Source organism: Populus euphratica, unplaced genomic scaffold (genome assembly GCF_000495115.2).
Source record: "Populus euphratica unplaced genomic scaffold, PopEup_1.0 scaffold19.1, whole genome shotgun sequence".
NCBI lineage: Eukaryota > Viridiplantae > Streptophyta > Magnoliopsida > Malpighiales > Salicaceae > Populus > Populus euphratica.
In genome coordinates, this window is record NW_011499853.1 from 302,023 (window position 1) to 320,529 (window position 18,507).

Genomic DNA, 18,507 nt, shown 5'->3' on the forward strand with positions numbered 1-18,507 from the left:
TAATCTCCCTGTGGTTCGACCCCGGTCTTTCCGGGTTATTTATTACTTCGACACTCCTGCACTTGGGAGAAGACATCAATATTTTAGTCGTGTCAGTTATTTATTACTTCGACACTCCTGCACTTGGGAGAAGACATCAATATTTTAGTCGTGTCAGTTATTTATTACTTCGACACTCCTGCACTTGGGAGAAGACATCAATATTTTAGTCGTGTCAGTTATTTATTACTTCGACACTCCTGCACTTGGGAGAAGACATCAATATTTTAGTCGTGTCAGTTATTTATTACTTCGACACTCCTGCACTTGGGAGAAGACATCAATATTTTAGTCGTGTCAGTTATTTATTACTTCGACACTCCTGCACTTGGGAGAAGACATCAATCTTTTAGTCGTGTCAGGTTACCTTGCATAATGGGCCATTTGCTCTTCTCGCGGGTAACTAGGAAAGAGCATACAAGGCTAGGTTGAATCTTATAAGATCCATCAGAATATACTCCCATGGAAACCCATGTTCCCTGACAACAAGATATAAGGAGAAACAAGATAAATTAGCCAAAAGGGATGTCTTATGATTTAACAAGATACAAGGAGAAACAAGATAAATTAGCCAAAAGGGATGTTTTATGATTTGTAGGGAAAGCTTGGATAACCATTGTTCACTTGTTTTTGGGGAAAAGGGAAGGGGAAGAGGGTGGGGCGATTGAGAAGGGTGAAGGGGAAAAGGAGAAAGGCGTGGGTGGCTAAGAAGGGGGAAGGGAAAAAGAAGGGAAGGCTGGAAAGGGAGAGAGGGGGTGGCAGCTGGAAAAAAAAAAGTGATTTAGGGTTAAGAAAGGTTGTTTTTATACCTTTTTTTAAACTGGTCCGGTTTGGTCCGGTTTAAGCTGTTTTAAACCGGAATTGAACTGGACCGGGTGGTTTTTTTAATTTTTTAATCGGTTTATTTGAATTTTTTTTATCGGTTCGATTTTTTCAGTTAATGTTTTCTTAATTTTTTCAGTTTAATCGGTTGGTCGGTTTTTTTGAACACCTCTAATCGCTATTATAGTTTCAAAAAGGTTTGCATGAATCCCACATCTTTAAACCTATGTTTTACTCTTTAGCAAACAATTTTTTTTTAAATTAACATGAGTATCCAAGTCAGTTTGTGTGTACCTCGATCTATTCCATATATCCTAAAATTAACAACTATATAGACCTTTAGTGACTCTAAAATTTATGAAACTCAAACTAATAACCTCTAGGTAATAAACTCAAGGGCTAACCAGTTAATTCACACCCCCTCGTAATTCATTCTTTAGCAAACATTTATTAATTATATTGAATCAGCACCATGTTTTCTAACACAAACACAAATACCCTCTTAAAATTTTGAATACATATATTTTTATGGCTTAATAATAAGTTTTTCAAGTAATTTTATATATAATCAGAAGTGGAAATTCTATTTAATGCAATACTGACATGAACAACAACAAACAAAGTAATAAAAATTTAATATGGTATAAGTTGAAATGAATGAGATTTTATTCATTTCAATTTAAAAAATATAAATAGAAATAAGTAAGATTTATTCGTAGTTTATTTAAAAAAAACACTTAACACCTATTTTTGTTTTTTTCTCATAACTTTTCCACCTAATCCCTTTTTTTTCTTGCCTTGGAATCCAAAATACTCCGATCCTGGATTGATCGTGATTTAATAAGTCAAATCAATGAAGTTTGAAAAGACTGAATATATGAAGAAGGCTGGGTCGACACTTTTCAATTTCACGATCATCATGGTCATCAACAAGGTGGTGGAGGGGGGCTTTGCTTTTGCCAACTCTTCCCATAAAATTTGCTCCTAGCCACCCATAAGTTAAGAGAAAACATTTCATGGTAAGCCCACAAAGTTCTACAAAATAAGTTTTACTAGTTATCGAAAAAAGGTGTGGCTTTTATTTTTCCAGTTGGTGTCTCTTATCTTACAAATATTATGGATTGTTATTATACATTTATGAAATTATTTTTAGTATATGAAATTTTTTATTTACTTGCCCCTATAATTTAAGTTTTTACATTTCAAGTATTAAAGCTTTATTTTTATAATGTTTTTAGTCCATGAGTGTTAAAAAAAAAGAGAAAGTTGCTAGGAAAAAAAGAAAAAAATATTTTGGTTGTTCATAAAAAAACCAATTTTATTACTAATATATTCATTTTAAGGAGATAAGTTTGACAAAAATGGCTTGAGTCTTTAATCATGTAGAGAAAAGTATATCAAAGCCCACAAAGTTTATTTACAATCATTTTAGTTTTGAGTTTTTAGGTTGAATAAGTAATGTTTTAGGGTTAGAAATATAATTATTGAGGTTCTATAATTCATTTATTTTTGGTTTTTAAACAAGAAATAATTTGAATTTTAAATTTTAATGTTTAAGTTATCTGGATCGCCAATTACTAAATGAAACTGAGATTTGAGCTTCTTATAATTCTTTTTAAAGTCAGGCATGCGAACCTCATTTTTTAAAGATTAAATAAAAGGAAGTAGTGTAGAATTCTGCAAATTGTATTTTAAAAATAAAATGATTTCACTTGATTATATCTTTTTTATTCTCACGTGTGTGTGTGTGTATGGGTATACACAAATTTATATACGAAACTAATATTTGAGTATTTGAAGGAGAATAAACTAGAGATTATAAATTTGAATTTCAAGCTAGCTAGTGTTCTATAAAGTCTTTGAAATTGGTGTAACAGGTGTTAGTAATATGGAGTTTGCTGGTATCATCGTGAATTTTGGATATGAAGCAATGGGAAGAATATTGAAGACTTGATTAATTGACGGTAAAGAAAATGATAGAGGTTGAGAAGACATACTGGTAGATTTACTGGTCGTGGGGCTGGTAGCGGAAGGACATGTGTATAAGCTAGAAAATATATTTTCATCAAAAATTATATGTCTTGAAATAAAAACTTGACCCGTGCTATATTTTAAGCAATAATACCCTTTTTATTGAATGGAGTATCCTATGAAAATACATTGTTTGCTTTGAAAAACAAATTTATGTTTTTCATATGGTTTAAGATAAGGATAATAGACACATCCAAAGGTTCAAAGTTTAGATTAACTAGACATAGTTTGATGAAGGATAATGTATGGTGGTAGCTTCTTAAGAACTTTGATGGGTAGGTGATCTATCAAGTACACTGATGACAACAAAGTATTTACCCAGTAATAATTAGAAAGACCTGCTTTAGCTGAAAAAATTAACCCTATTTCTTAAATATATCTATGTTTATGTTCGGCTAAACTATTTTGTGGGGATGAATAAGGACATGTTAATTTATGAAAGATGCCATTATTTTCTAAAAATATTTGAAACTCTTTGGATAGATATTCTTTGCCATTATTAGATAGCAACTATTGAATTGAATAAGAAAATAAATTTTCAACAAGAGTTTTATACTTTTAAAAAATTAAAAGAACATCATTTTTAAAACTCATGGATATATCCATGTAAAATGACTGAAATTATTAATAAACAAAACATAATATTGACAACTACCAACTAAAGTGATAGAAGATACCCATATATCGATGTGAATTAAAGTTAAATATCATGTGGATTGTCTGTTGGAATCGGGAAAAGGTAATCTTTTTACTTTTCCTAGTTAACAAGAGCTATAAATACCAGACTTGTGTGCTGGTTTCTTTATTTGCAGAAAAGAAGACAAATATTGTAGTATATAACTAGTAGGATGTCTTAGGCGATTATGATATTGATCACTGGTGGCTTTTGTTCCTAACTTGGAGGCTATATAACAAAATTTATTGATGAAATTCCTGTTCCTATTTATTAGATAGATTGTGTCCTTAACTAGTTTGTGGAGCAGTAGTCTGTTGGTCTTGTTCTTCTTAACATAAAAATCCATTCCAGGCAGAATAAAATAACAATCATTATCAAGACAAAGTTGGTTAATGGATAATAGATTAGTTGCAGCTTAATGATAGTAAAATACTTTATTTAATTGAAAAGAATTATGATTTATGTGTAAAGTAAAGAATCCAGTGTTTTTTATGATTAAACCTGAACCATTTCCTACTTCAATTGTGTCATGATCATCATATTGTTGAAGGGTTGTCAAATTGTGTCATGATCATCATATTGTTGAAGGGGTTGTCAAATTTACTGGTAGTAATGTGAGCATTGACACCACTATCAACATGGAAGCAATCCAAAGCAATATGATTATACTCATCACATATTTGACATTTCAGTCATTCATGTGGGGCTCCCTTATCATGATTTAAATGATTTTTAGGAGGATCACGAGACTATGCTGATACAACAAATTGTTGAGATCTTGGAACAATACCTATAGACTTTCTTTTGGGATAATTAGTATGCTTGGCAACAAATACAAAATTTTGATCTTGCATTAGAACAAGTGCTTCAACTAGTGTCTCAAAACTTAGAAGTTTAGATTGAAAATCATTAAGAGATAATTAATTATCCTATAAGCAAAATTATAAAACATAATGAATATAGTATTTGTGACATGAAGATCACAAAGTAAAAAAGTGATGAAGTCCTTATAATTTGCAGGTTGGCTTGTAGCACCAAGATGATCAGCCAATTGCTTAGCATCTTTAAGGAATGTAGAGCGTGATCGATTTTCTTGAATAATAATTTAAAGTTGTCTTTTAAGAAAAACAATACGAGATCTTGGGATAGCTAAAAAATAAGTCTGAAGAGAACCCTAAACTTACTTGGAAGTTTTCAAATTAAAAACAGTAGATACTAGGTTTTCAAAAATAGAACAACCAACTTAAAACATAATTGTCTTTTCTGAACTAAATTATATAAACCCAATTAGAAGAGTTATCTAACAGAAATTTGGATGGTGCTAAAAAAAGTTTTCATAACTATCAATTATACCATTCATATAATGACTTTAAAGAAAAACCTGAAACTAAACACTTTGTGTCAAATAATTGTGTCCTTCAAGTTTATAGCTGAGGGGTTGCGAGATTGATTGAATATGTTGTGTAGACGGAGAGGAAAAATGTGTGATAGTAAAGGAAGTCATGAAAACTGTTTGAATATAATAAGAATAATGGGAATAAAAAGGATTTTTGTATGGAAATGATTGAAACGAATAAAGCATTTGCCTATCACTCCGATACCATGAAAGATTAAATAAAAAAAAAAACAAAGTAGAATTTTGCATATATGTATTTTAAAAATAAAATAACTTTCTTTAGTTATGTCTTTCTCATTCTCATGTTTATATATAGGTTTATACAAACATGTCTTTCTCATGTTTATATATAGGTTTATACAAATATAAACAAATTTGTATACTTAACCAATATTTAAATATTTGAAGAAGAATAAACTAGAAATTACAATTTGAATTTCCAGCTAGCTAGTGTCTGCAAAGTCTTTGAAATACTCTCCTCATTTATTGGTAATCCTGATCATGCAACAACTATGAAGATATTCTTTCTTTTAGTAGCCGTCAATATTCCAACAGTTTTTTAGGCCCATACTTTAATTTTAAATAAAGAATAATTTATATATATATATATTTAAAAATATTTTTAAAACATAAAAAAATAAGTAACAAAATAGCACAAAGAGAATATAACAGTTGAAAGGCAGAGACCGTAAAATACATATATACAACTCCCAGAGACCATACAAAATTCATCCTGCTGCTACTCGCCCTAATTTCTTTTCCTAACACAATAATGAGCACCACGTATCCTGAGTCCTTGACAATCAATTTCACACGACCAATTTTAAAAAGAAAAAGGAGTAAAATTCAAATAAAAAAAAAAACGAGAGAGAGTGGAAAACAGGGGAGCAACAACGACTTGATCACATCATCAGGTCATCCCCAAAGAGGTAGAGAATTCTCTCAACAGCCCAACTAGGCTCAGCCCTGGTCCTAGCCAGGCTCTGTGAGGTTGTCAGCAGAGGTGCCCTACACAGAGGGCAGGTATTGTGATTCTCATCATGCTCATGATCGTGATCTACCCATCTATCAATGCAATCCCTGTGGAACACGTGGCAGCAATTCCTCAACTCTCTGACCTCATCTTGATCCCTCAGGTGGCTCAAGCAGACAGCACATGTGTCGCAAACTACCGGCATCCTCTCTGTGACATCACCGAAAGTGGTCAAGATCAGACCGTCCCGAATTTGCTGCGAAGAAGGAACAGGATGAGATTGCTGCAGAGAATCATTGCCAGGAGAGGCTAAATGGGTTCTGTTTTTGAATCTCAGAGCCCAAGCCAAGGCCCATCTCAAGACTGCTAATACAAGAGCTGCCTTGTATAAAAGATGGGTCACTATCAACCCTGACTCTTCTACAAAAAAACCCATCAAATTTAACCAATGCAAACAATAGAGAGCAGTTGTTAAGCAACGAATCTGGAAAGGAAGAAACCCTAGAGGAGAGAACGAAAACAAGTAAAAAGCTGAGAGGGGAAGAGGAGGAGGAAGAAGAAGAGAGAAAGGGGGAAGTTGAAGAGAGCATCTGGGTCCTTTATAAAGGCAAAGGTGAAGGGTTACAATGGTGGGAGCCTTTTGCTTTACCTTTTTATTTTATTTTTTTATTTTTTGTTAGGTGTCATATCTGTTAGGAATAAAGTGTCGCTACCGACTATATAGTGATTAGGTCACTGTCATGTGCGTTCGTGGAGGTCACAACACGTATGGACGGTGGCTTAGCATCGCAATTTCTTTTTATTTTAATAAAATCTAATTAATCTTTGAAAAGAAGAAGAAGGAAAAGTTAAAGCAGCGAAGCAACTAGGACCTGAACATTTGTTCAGTAAAATTTATTTAATGAAGCCCGGTATGCTATATCTTTAACTTAAACTTCATTTATTTTCTAGGAAATCATGTAAAATTCAGTGACTATAAATAAATAAATAAGAACTTGCCCCAAGTGGGTGTTAAAAAAACCTAATTTGAAGTTAACCCAAGATCAAGTTTGATTTTTTTAAGACTCGAATTAATTTGTAGCTTTTGGCAGTTCAGCTCCAACGCCCTTGAATAGACTGGAAAGGAACAAGAGAGGAAAACGAGCCGGTTGCATCATCATCATCAACCGTCGACATGGACAGCAAATAACACCGAAGGCAAAGACTGTTAGGTGAGGATATAAAGGGCCTATCAATATTGTGTTTCTGTTTTCAAGTGTTTTTTATTTATTAATTTATTTTTTTATTTTAAATTTTAAATTAATATTTTTTAAAATATTTTTATATTAGTTAAAAATAATTTTTTTAAATAAAAAATATTATTTTGATATATTATAAAATAAAAAATAGTTTGAAAAATAATTATTATTTTATTCTTAAAAATGTTTGGAAACGCTGGTTAATTGATATTCTTAAAAAATTTAAATTTTTTATATATTTTAAATTAATATTTTTAACACTTTATAAATGCTATTGGAAATACAGAATAACTAGTGTTTTTAAAAAAATTAATTTTTTGGGTTAAAAATTTAAATTTTTATATATATTTTAGATTATTTTGATATATATTTTAAAAATATTTTTTAAAAAATAAAAAATATTATCTTAATATATTTAAAAAAAAAATACTTTGAAAAAAAAAATCAACAATCATACTTTAAAACCGCGGTATATCAATTTGCAATTCGGAGATCACTTTCTTTTTTCATGGGCACGTGAGAAATGACCCCATCACGCATGTAAATTCCACTTATCCGAGTCAGAACCCACGAAAAAAAAGGCGTGATGATATCTAATTACTTACAAGCATACAAGCAAGCGAGAAAAGAATTACCAGACAAGACACCGTGTCATCTCTGTCCCTTAAACGAAGAATTAACTTCCTTGTACCTAAAAAGTAGTCAATAACACCTCATAATCCACCATGTTCCAATCTAATCAAGGATCATGTTTATGCATATATATCCCATACAGGGTAGGCCTTCAAGTCCATGGATTGAGGCTGAGCCATCATGTCTTTTGATTTTCAACTTTGATGTTCCCATGTTGCTATCTCTACTTTTTATCACACTTCAAGCGATAATGAGCAGCTCTTGTTGATAGCGATGATGTCATTCTCAGAAGATTGTGGGTTTCGAATCGGTCGTCAACTTCACATAAGGCTCTGAAACAGGGGGGAAAGGGCCTCGAGAGAGAATCGAATAATCTTATCCTATGCTGTCTTTCAAAAGGCATAAAAAGAGAGGCAAAACGAGGAATGTCACGCGCACATACACACACAAGAAAAAAAAAAATTGGAAAGGAAAGGAAAGGAAAGGAAAGGAAACTGTTATGACGTTCAGCAAGTGTTGGTTCAATTAGATTTGCTTTGTGACCACATACGTAGGCAGATACCAAGAGCACAAGAATGAGAAATATACTGGACCTAAAGCAAGCATACAGTATCTAAAACATGGAAATACCTCATTTGTTAATATTCCATGAATACCCCAAATTGTGCACTCCGTTTACTTGCCCAATGGGTATCAATCACGTTGAAACTCACATGGTTAATACAATTTTGTAAACAACAATAATAATACTATAGAAGAATAGAAAAGAAACTCATATCAACTATGATATATGATCTTCAATCAGCTGTTTAATTTAAACCAATTTAATAAAATATACAGTTTGGAAAGGAAAAAACCCGCATAATATGGATCAGGCTGCAATATTGGAGGTAAAATCCAATATACAAATGGTGTTCTTGCAAATATTCTCCGAATATTCTCTATCTTGCATGCAAAGTTCTCGCACAAAAAGCGAGCTTTTAATTGCGATGCAAAAGGAACCGCATTCGACACTCTCCATGAGCTGATGACTAGCAGCCCATCTGCTCGGGTGCACAAGATACATTGTATAAACAAATACATAACTTAAGCAACACAATTTATTCAGGAAACAGATAACTTGCACATATGCAGATTAAAGACATCTACAATTTACAAGCTGGTGTGTGGGCCCTGCTGTCCACTTACTTCCACTTTCTGTTTCATCTTGTACTGCAAAGTTGCAGGAGCACAGTCCAATGGTGTTTCCCCTAGAAAAGATGTAATGCGTTAGCATAAAGTAGAATACTAGGGACCGACAGCACCCACAACTTATGACTAGTAAGTTTATCTTGGATGAGATAAAATAAATTATCGTCCTTGGTCATCCTAGCACCTCATCATTCACTAGAACCACATTTATCCTTGCTTGCAAAGTGCAATTTAACTTTTCTTTGTTTCCCTGGATAACAAAAAACATATAATAGAGTATAACCCTTCAATAACAAGATGATTACTCCACAAGTCCCCTTATTACCACAAGCCTGAAAGAGTTACGGGGCACATTTTCAAACTTTCAGAACCCTAAAAACATGACCTGTTGCTTTCTACATGCCAATTCATTGGAAAAATTTCAATCTTGTTAAAATTGTTTCACCAAAAAGTCTAAACAAGCCTTGTAAATCTTAAAAGATTCCGCCAGGCTTGCAGAGATTGTGGGTTGTGAACAATTATATGGGATCTATTCTAAATAGATAATGTGGATAACTTAACAAATACTTGTATGAAGTTTTGGGACAAATCTAGATCCAAAAGGAGATTTTGCTGCACGAGACTAAGTTAGTAGCTTAAAACAAAGATATCAAGAGAATAAACAGTTAGATCATACTCAAATTTTTCCAGGTGATTATATAGACAATTTTCTTTTGAGAGGTTGTGACGTTACTTATCGAACCGTTGAATCTATTGGAAATAGGATCTAGGCCCTGACGGTGCTTTTTGAGCCATTTTTGATATTTTTTCTGGATTTATTGTTTAATTCGGGTTTTTGTTTTAATTTCCTTGATACATTAGAATCCTAGTTGTTTCCTACTAGAGGTAGAGTTTTATGACCTATTCATACATCTTGTATACCTCTAAAGAGGCAAACTTCATTAATTTTATCTTTAGATAAATAAATTGTGAAATTACATCTGCAACCATTTTCACTCATTTAAAAATGTTGTGTTTTCTATACTATTGTTGCCCTTGTAGCTTTCGCATGCATCAGCTGGTATTAGAGCCTAACAATCCCAAGTTTATATTGCCTGTCGTGCGCTGCAATTTCTTAAATAGTTTGCTTGTTGTGTGCTAGTAGTAACCATGGTTGAAAGAGATAATGGAGCAGAACATTGCTAAGAAGGGGACGAGGAGGCCCCATTCAGGACCTCATCATGTTTTTTAGGACATGTAGAGACAAATCATGAAATTGAATCGTAGGTTAGAAGAGAAGGAAAGCGAAAATGGGTCCCTAGCTAATATTGAAAACTAGAGGAATGATTAGAAGAGACAGCCTCTTGATCGGAAAGAGATCAGATCTAGAGATTTTGGGTTTCACATTAAAATCTTTGATGCAAGCACTTTACAGGCGAAAGAGTTCATAGATTGGAACGAATTTTTTAGTACAAAGAGATCTTGAACAAATGGGATTAAAGCTTATTGCAATCAAATTAAAAGGTAAGGCTTCTGCCTGATTGGAACAGTTGAAGAGGTCACAAGAGAGGCAAGAGAAGCCAAGAATTAGTGACTCAGAAAAAATGAAGAAGATGAGGGGGTACTTCTTTCCATTCGGCTATACATAAACCTTGTACCAAAGATTCCATAGATTGAAACAAGGAGGTAAATCTGTCAATGATTATACTAATAAATTTTATCAATGCATGACCGGAAATTACCGGGCAAAAATGAAAGGACAGCTGGTGGCCAGATACCCAAATGGGTTACGGCAGTCTATCTAGGACGTGTTGTGTTTATAGTCTTTGTGAAAAATTTTGGAGGTCTATCAGAGGACCTTGACTGTGGAGAAGCAGCATGTTACCAGGGCTGTAAATAGAGGTTTTTGGACGGATCAGTATAACAGAGTAGGGTCCAGTTGTATTTTAAGACCAAGATCCCCCCAAAACAGATATGCTCAACAAAATCAATACATGACATGTCATAGTTCTAGTTCAGCTTTCATGTTTCATTGTTATAGCAGTGATGAAATGGGGAATCAGGCTAGTCAATGTAGTAGCAAAATAGAAAGTCATCCCAGAAAGAATTTATTGATAGAGTAGCTAGCAGATGGTGAGACTGGTCATGTTTACAAGGATTCTGATAACAGTAAGGGATTTTGAATAGGGATGGCGGCGTTACACTAGTTCTTCAAAAAATCATGCAGTCGCCCAAAGGTGATTCAGGACAAAATTGGTAGCGTTTTAACATTTTCCAAACAACTTGGATAATGAATGACAAGGTATGAAGCCTGATCATCGACAATGGTAGTTATGAGAATAAAGTGTCAATTGAAGTGGTGGAGAAGTTGTAACTTGTGACAGAAAAACACCTCACCTCTTATAAACTAAAATAACTGAATGAAAACAACAAGGTAATTGTGGACAAACATTGTCTCATTTTGTTTTTCATAAGCAAGATAAAATTTGATAATGTTTGGTGTGATGTGGTGGCTATATATACATGTCATATACTATTAGGCAGACCTTGAAAATATGACAAGAATGTTGTGCATGTTGGGAGGCATAATACATATACCCTTAGTATAGAAAGGAAACGTATAATACAAGCACCTAGAAAGAAGGAGGCAATTGTTGAAGGAAAGGGTAAAAACTAGTTGTTTTTATCTAGATTTGTGAAGAAGAACAAAATAGAGGAGAAGGAGGAGGTGAGGAGTCTAAAAAGGGGCAATAAAGGTTTGGCATAGAACAAGCCATTATCAATAAGTGGCTCTATCAAGAACAAGAGTGTTTCGGAAATTGATTTCTGGCTTACTTTATCCCATTTGATTGCAAGACAGAGGTCTAGAAGTGTTCAATGACAATGACGGCAATGTTATTACCAGAACTTAGGACGAGTTCTTTCTAACTTGGAGAGAAAGATGACGTTGAGCTTGCAGAGTTGTGATTCAACGGGTAGTTTTCCTGTGAGAATGATTTAACAAATGTTTTTTATGGACCAATGGAATAAATCTAGACTAAAAAAATGTCTAGTTGTGATAGACTAAGTTAGCATCTTAAAACAAAGATATCAGAAGATTCAATTGTTGGACAAGGCTCAAATTTTTCAAGGTGATTCCACAGGCAATTTTCTTATAAAAAAACCATTGCATCACTTATTGGATCGTTAAATCTCTCAAAATTAGGATTTAGGCCCCGATGGTGCTGTTTAGGTCAATTTTGTTATTTTTCCTAAGCTTTTTTCAGATTTATTGTTTAACTTGGATTTTTGTTTTAATTCCCTTGGTACTTTTGGATTTCTAGTTGTTTTCTAGTAAAAGAAGAGTTTTCTGACCTATTTATTGGTCATGGAAACCTCTAAAGAGGTAGGCGTCATTAATTTTATTTTCAAAGAAGTAAATTGTGAATTTAGAGTTCACATTTACAATCTTTTTCACTCATTAAAATTGTTTTATGTATTGTTGTTTTTATAGCTTTCACCTGCATCATTCCCTTATCTAATCAAACAATTTAATGAAACTGGCACCATAGCCACACATGATACTGGATATAAGATTAATTACCTTGCCCGTTCTTGTAGTTCATGCTTGCTCCAGAGTCCATGAGGATGAAAGCTATATCAGTTCTATTAAACAGTGCAGCCTACACCCAATCCATCCTTTCATTAGTTTCATACTTTTAACAGGCAAGCAAAATATATTATGAAAAGAAAATGAGAGATCATTACCAAATGTAGCAATGACATTCCTTGCTTATCATGATAGTTTGCATCCACACCCTGTCGGGATATTAACATTTAGATTCATTTTTCAAATCTGATTTTGCATTAAAGATGGTGAATACCTCACTCAGAAGCTTCTTGACTGCAACAGTATCACCATTCTTTATGGCTTCCCTTAAACCCTACGCAGAACACATACATGGGCACAAACAACTGATCGATGAAACTCTTTATGAAAAAAAAAAAAACCTGGTGACTATATTAAGTGGATTATACCTCTCCATTGACATCATAATCCATCTGAGGTTTACCAACACCACCATTTGTCATTTGGCCATGATTGAAAACTGAACTGCAAGTTTTTCACAAGTTAATGAAGAACCTTGGTAGAACACAATTTCCCACCAGCTTTACAAGCCAGCAGCTAAATATATAAATGAAACAAGAAAAACGATACAACAATATGAATTCCAAACAAAGTATGTCATCTCATTTCTGTCTATCTAGTAACTTAACTTTGGTCCTATAATGTGGTTTAGCTTCCCTGCAATGCACAATTTGCATCTATTTTAGCTACTTCGTTCCCATGCAGGATCATGTTTCACAAAATAAACAATTGTGGAGTTGGAGTGCATGGACTGGGTTTAAGATTCGCAAATTGGAAACCCAAAAGTCATTTTTTAACTTATATTTCAATGTGGGATAATGCTAGATGACCAAAGGTCAAGAGCTATAAGAAAATGGCGAGCGGGAGACAGTGAGTCTACAATCTTATTTAAATCCATTAACAAAAAATTGTACACTTTCGTACAGTTAACATCCATGATCTTCAAATTCCACCCGCCAACCTGTATCTTTTAATAAACCATTGTGCATCTGCAAGACCAACAATGACTGGCCAGCAGGAAACTAGTTTCCTTCGCCACAAAGTAGCTGTATGGTGAAGTATTTTCATCCAAAGTAATTCAATTCTAACTTTTATCCTACGAAAGTTATATTACAATTTACAAGATATATAATACTTGATTCCTAATTTAACTATAATGATTCTGCAGTATCCTATTATGTGAATCTTGATATTTCTTTTAGATCTTTAAAATTGGCATCATTTGTTGCCCTACTAGCACATTACCAAGATAGACACTCAATGCTCAGTGGTTTTCTGAGCTCAAGCTCAGTCAATGATGATATGCCCTATGAATAGATGTCTTTAGAATATGCAAGAGATGCTGATTGTTTCCATTTCCTTGCGAGGGATGATTGCTACTTTAAAACCATTGATATAATTGAAATTGATGAGGTCAGCACCGTAAGTTTCTCTTAAATCAGTGTCCCCCTTTGGCCTCCAATGAGGACCCATTCTGGTTGTTTATCTATTCCACAGATATGTGATAAGGTACTTATAAACAAAAAGGAACATGAACCATATTACAGAATACAAAAAAAAAGAAAAGGAGAATGGGATGACAGGAAGAGAATCAAATTATGACAAGATGATAACCTATGCACCTGTAATTACCAAGGGAAAACAAACCAAGTCACTAGTGAACATAATAAAGCTTTCCAGTGAACATACCTAGGCTTGCTGCTTGAAGCAGAACCTCTATTCTTTGGAGTAGCACCTGTTTTCTTTGGTTTTGTATTCGATTGGGATGTGAATGTGGAAGAAGGTTTTGTCTGTTACATAATGGATTAAGTAAATTACCTCCACGTATGGAATAAGGAATCTAAAACCATCATAGAAAAAACATACCTGCATGGGAACTGGATCTGTTTTTGCTGTTGGTGCTTCACAGATGCATAAAGGCATCCCACACTTGCACTCAATAGCACCTTCGGTAGATTGTTGCAGTGTGGTCGGCTCCAGTTTTGGATGTATTTCTGCATCAATGTCTAATCTAGAAACTTTATCTATTACGGAATCAACTCCCTCCACAGAAACTTGGGATTCAACTTTCTCTGATCTGTATAAAAACAAAGTTCATGATAACTGAATAAATTTTCTGAATAAAGAAGACTTCCATAAAGATGAAAAGAAAGGACAATAGAATGAAAAATCCTTCAGTGGCCCTGAGCTACATGAAGATCATCGATATCTACAAGTAACTGACAACCCAAAGAAGAGAGGACAGGATGTAAAAGCATCTCTTTAAGCTAAGATAGGAATCATGATAAAGCCCCATCTTGGCTGAGGAAGCCAGTATGCATAAAGAAGAGCAACAGAGAAATGTTGACTACATTAAGAAAGACAAATACATCTCCAGGAACGAGATAATTGACATAAATGTACTTTGCAAAGGATCCCTCCATCAACAGGGGCGGGCCTTAGGACAAAAGGACGATTCAATCTGCAAGTATCTCTATTCCTATCTCTATCCACAGGGAATATTCTGCAATAAATTATGAAACATATATCCACAAACCTAAAGACCTATTCTTAAATAGCAAGTACATTACTCTTTGCAGTCCTAGAGGGTGAAAGAGGAACGGCTACTGTTGATAAAATGTTAACATAACAATCCAAGACAAGTATATATGCAGAGAAGCAAGCCCACGGAATCAAAAGCATGAAGAAAGGACTACATTTTCGCATAACAGGGAAGATATAGAATGACATGTTAGTACAATTAAATTTCGAAACTACGAACAAAAATTCGATAAAGTTGAAGTGTAATTTACCGAGTAGAATCATTAAAACAATCAGCACAAACTCTAACATTCGAGAGTATTCCAAACTGCGGCAAAGCCTGGATTGATTAATGCGCGCGCGCGCACACATTAAAAAAAAATAGAGAAAAAAGGAGCAAATTGACTGCCAAACACCGAGAGGGGGGGGGGGGGGATAGAAACGGCTGACCAAATAATTTGATGAATGTTCATGGCATAACGTCCTCCCGCAACAACGGCAATGATGCTGCAAAAATAAATTAAAATAGAACTTGATCAATTTCATCAAACAGTTTAGATCAATCCACGATCGCGGCATAGATTAGATTGAATCAATCAGTTGTTTCTATTATCATTGATTTTAATTGATTGTTATATTGAGAAAGGAGGGGGGAGAGGAGAATACGCGGCGACGGAAAGTGTTGAAGCTGCATTTGCAGACGTCACAACGAGCTGCTTCTTGAAAAGGTGGAGGCTCTTCCGTTGACATTATTTTCTTCTTTGCTGGTCGCCGATCTTGTTATTAGCTCTGAGGACGGTTACTTTCAGTCTTCAATTTTCAATTTGATTTTCTTTTCCTGGATTCTTTTGCTTATCCGTTTTCTGTTATCGGGTTGCTCGCTGTGATCGCACCCGAATGCACCGTCTACTGATACGATGTCGTGTAAGTACGAAGAAGAGCGCGGACCGTTGTTGTATTAGCACTCCAAAATATCAATTTTGGCCTCTCTCTCTCTGTGTTCCCCGTTTACAAGTTTGTTTAATATAGTCTTCCATGAGAAAATTTTTATAACTCTTTCTATAATATTAAAAATAATAAAATTAATAGAAATCATTTTTAAAAAATTATAATAAAAAAATTATATAAAAAAATATTATAGCAATTTATAGTATTTTTAAAAAATTATAAAACTAAATTTTCAACCAACTCAATATAAAAAAAATAAAATTAATAAATATAATTTTTAGAAAAAAATCATTTAGAAAAGAAGAGAAAATAATGTGGGGAAACATTATAACAATTCACAATATTTTAAAGAAAAAAGCTATAAAGATAAGGTTCAATATTAAAAAAAATAAAATTAAAAAAAATAATTATTAAAAAACACAAAAAAAAGATAATTTTGAGAAAAAAATGAAAAAGAAAAAAGCATGCAGGAAAAGTTAAAGCTAAATTCTTAACAAACTCAATATTAAAAAAATAAATATAATAAATATAATTTTAAAAAAATATATATGGGAAAATATTCTAACAAAACAAAAACCACTTGAAAAAATATTATAAAAACCATAGTAAAGTTGTACAAAATTTGTAACCCCGGTCACAAGTTTGAGACTAACACTATAAAAAAAAATTCTAAAAAACAAGAAATTTAAATTCTTGATAAAAAAAAATAGCTAATAATAAAATTAAAAGAAAAAACAATAAAAAATGATATAAAACAAGACAAGCATTAATTAAATAAATGGGGACAAAATTCAACATAAAAAAATAAATCAAAGTCAAGCATGAATGGATGAAATTAAAGACAATTTAATTAGAAAAGAGATAAAAATAAAATAAATAAAAATTAAGATAATATATTTAAAAAAATTCTGACTTTATTTTTTTCAATAGTAAACATAATAAATGAAACATTGTAACAATTCATAGTTTTTTTTTTTTAAAAAACCCATGGAACTAAATTCTCAACTAATTTAATATTTAAAAAAATAAAAAAGATAATTTTGAAAAAAAAACAAAAAAAATGTAAAACCTAAAAAAAACAAGGAAAAAAATATGGGGAAAAAAGAAAAGAAAAGAAAAAAAAAAGTTACAATAATTTTCCATACATTTTAGAGTATTACTTAATTAGATAAGTAGCTACCTCTGTATTGTTGGTTGTTCTAATTTTTTTGTAGTAAAAAAGATACTATAATGACATAAATATTTTAAAAAAAATCAAGACCCAAACTATTGATTTGATTAGGTTTAATAAAATCGTATAATTTCAATAACATGAAATAAAAAAATTAACAATAAGAAAATAAACTAACAAAAAATTGATAATACAAAAAAGATTAAAAAAATTAAAGTTTCGTCAAGTTTACATGTCAAATCTAAGATTTAATTGTGATAGCAAGACAATCCCATTTAAAACAAGTTTAGTAAAATAATAAAACTTAATTAGCAAAGAATTTAATGTTGAAAGATATAGTTCAAAAAAAAAACAAAGGAAAGAAAATTTATATAAACTTAGGCTAACTCATTAGTCTCATAACCATAGATATAAAATTGGGATAATTCTATAAATAGAAAAGAAAAAAATATGAAGATCAATTTTCAACAAATCAAATATTAAAATATGAGATTGTAAAAAAAAATGTTTTAAGAGAATATGAAAAAATAGTAAAGTTGTACAAAGTCTATAACCCCAGCCACGAAAAAAATTCTAAAAAACAAAAAATTTAAATTCTTGATAAAAAAAAATAGCTAATAATAAAATTCTTGATAAAAATGAATGGATGAAACAATAAAACAAGACAAGCAATAATTAAATAAATGGGGACAAAATTCAACATAAAAAAATAAATCAAAGTCAAGTATGAATGGATGAAATTAAAGACAATTTAATTAGAAAAGAGATAAAAAATAAATAAATAAAAATTAAGACAACAGTGGAATAAATTCTGACTTTATTTTTTCAATAGTAAACATAATAATTTTTTTGTAAAGTTAACATCTTATGTTTATATTTAATTAGGCAACTTGATATGATTTTTAAAAAATATATTTTAAAAAAATTAAATTTAATAAAAAATAACTAATAAAAAGATATAACATAACCCAAGTCATTACCAACATTAATAAAAATTCTTATAAAAGAAAAACAAGTAACAAAGTTTGATCTCCAAATGAATATATATCAAGGGATTAAAAAAAACACAAGCTTAAAAAACAAAAAGGAATAAAAAAAAATACAAGCTCAAGTGAATTACTTAAATTTGAACTAATATCTCAAATTTGAACGAATTACTTAAATTTAAATTAATATCTCAAACTCGTAACTTGTAAAATCTTAATTCAAACTATATTAAGAAGTTTAATTTTTAATAAATTTAATGATAAGGAATGAAATTA

At 32.0% G+C, this 18,507-nt stretch overlaps 2 protein-coding genes across 2 annotated transcripts; both read right to left on the minus strand.

Annotated features, from left to right (window-relative positions):
* Positions 1–5,630: 5,630 nt before the first annotated feature.
* LOC105122079 (RING/U-box superfamily protein) lies at positions 5,631–6,596 on the minus strand. The gene has a single exon (XM_011020987.1). It carries the CDS (start codon positions 6,371–6,373, stop codon positions 5,867–5,869), a length of 507 nt encoding a protein of 168 aa, XP_011019289.1. The 5' UTR covers positions 6,374–6,596; the 3' UTR covers positions 5,631–5,866.
* A 2,015-nt stretch (positions 6,597–8,611) lies between these two features.
* LOC105122080 (hepatocyte growth factor-regulated tyrosine kinase substrate) lies at positions 8,612–16,078 on the minus strand. Its single transcript, XM_011020988.1, has 10 exons — positions 15,793–16,078; positions 15,577–15,633; positions 15,399–15,466; positions 14,473–14,683; positions 14,296–14,396; positions 12,996–13,071; positions 12,842–12,901; positions 12,726–12,776; positions 12,562–12,640; positions 8,612–9,058 (listed from the first exon to the last, which is right to left on the minus strand). Exons 1-10 carry the CDS (start codon positions 15,874–15,876, stop codon positions 8,961–8,963), a joined length of 885 nt encoding a protein of 294 aa, XP_011019290.1. The 5' UTR covers positions 15,877–16,078; the 3' UTR covers positions 8,612–8,960.
* Positions 16,079–18,507: the final 2,429 nt, after the last annotated feature.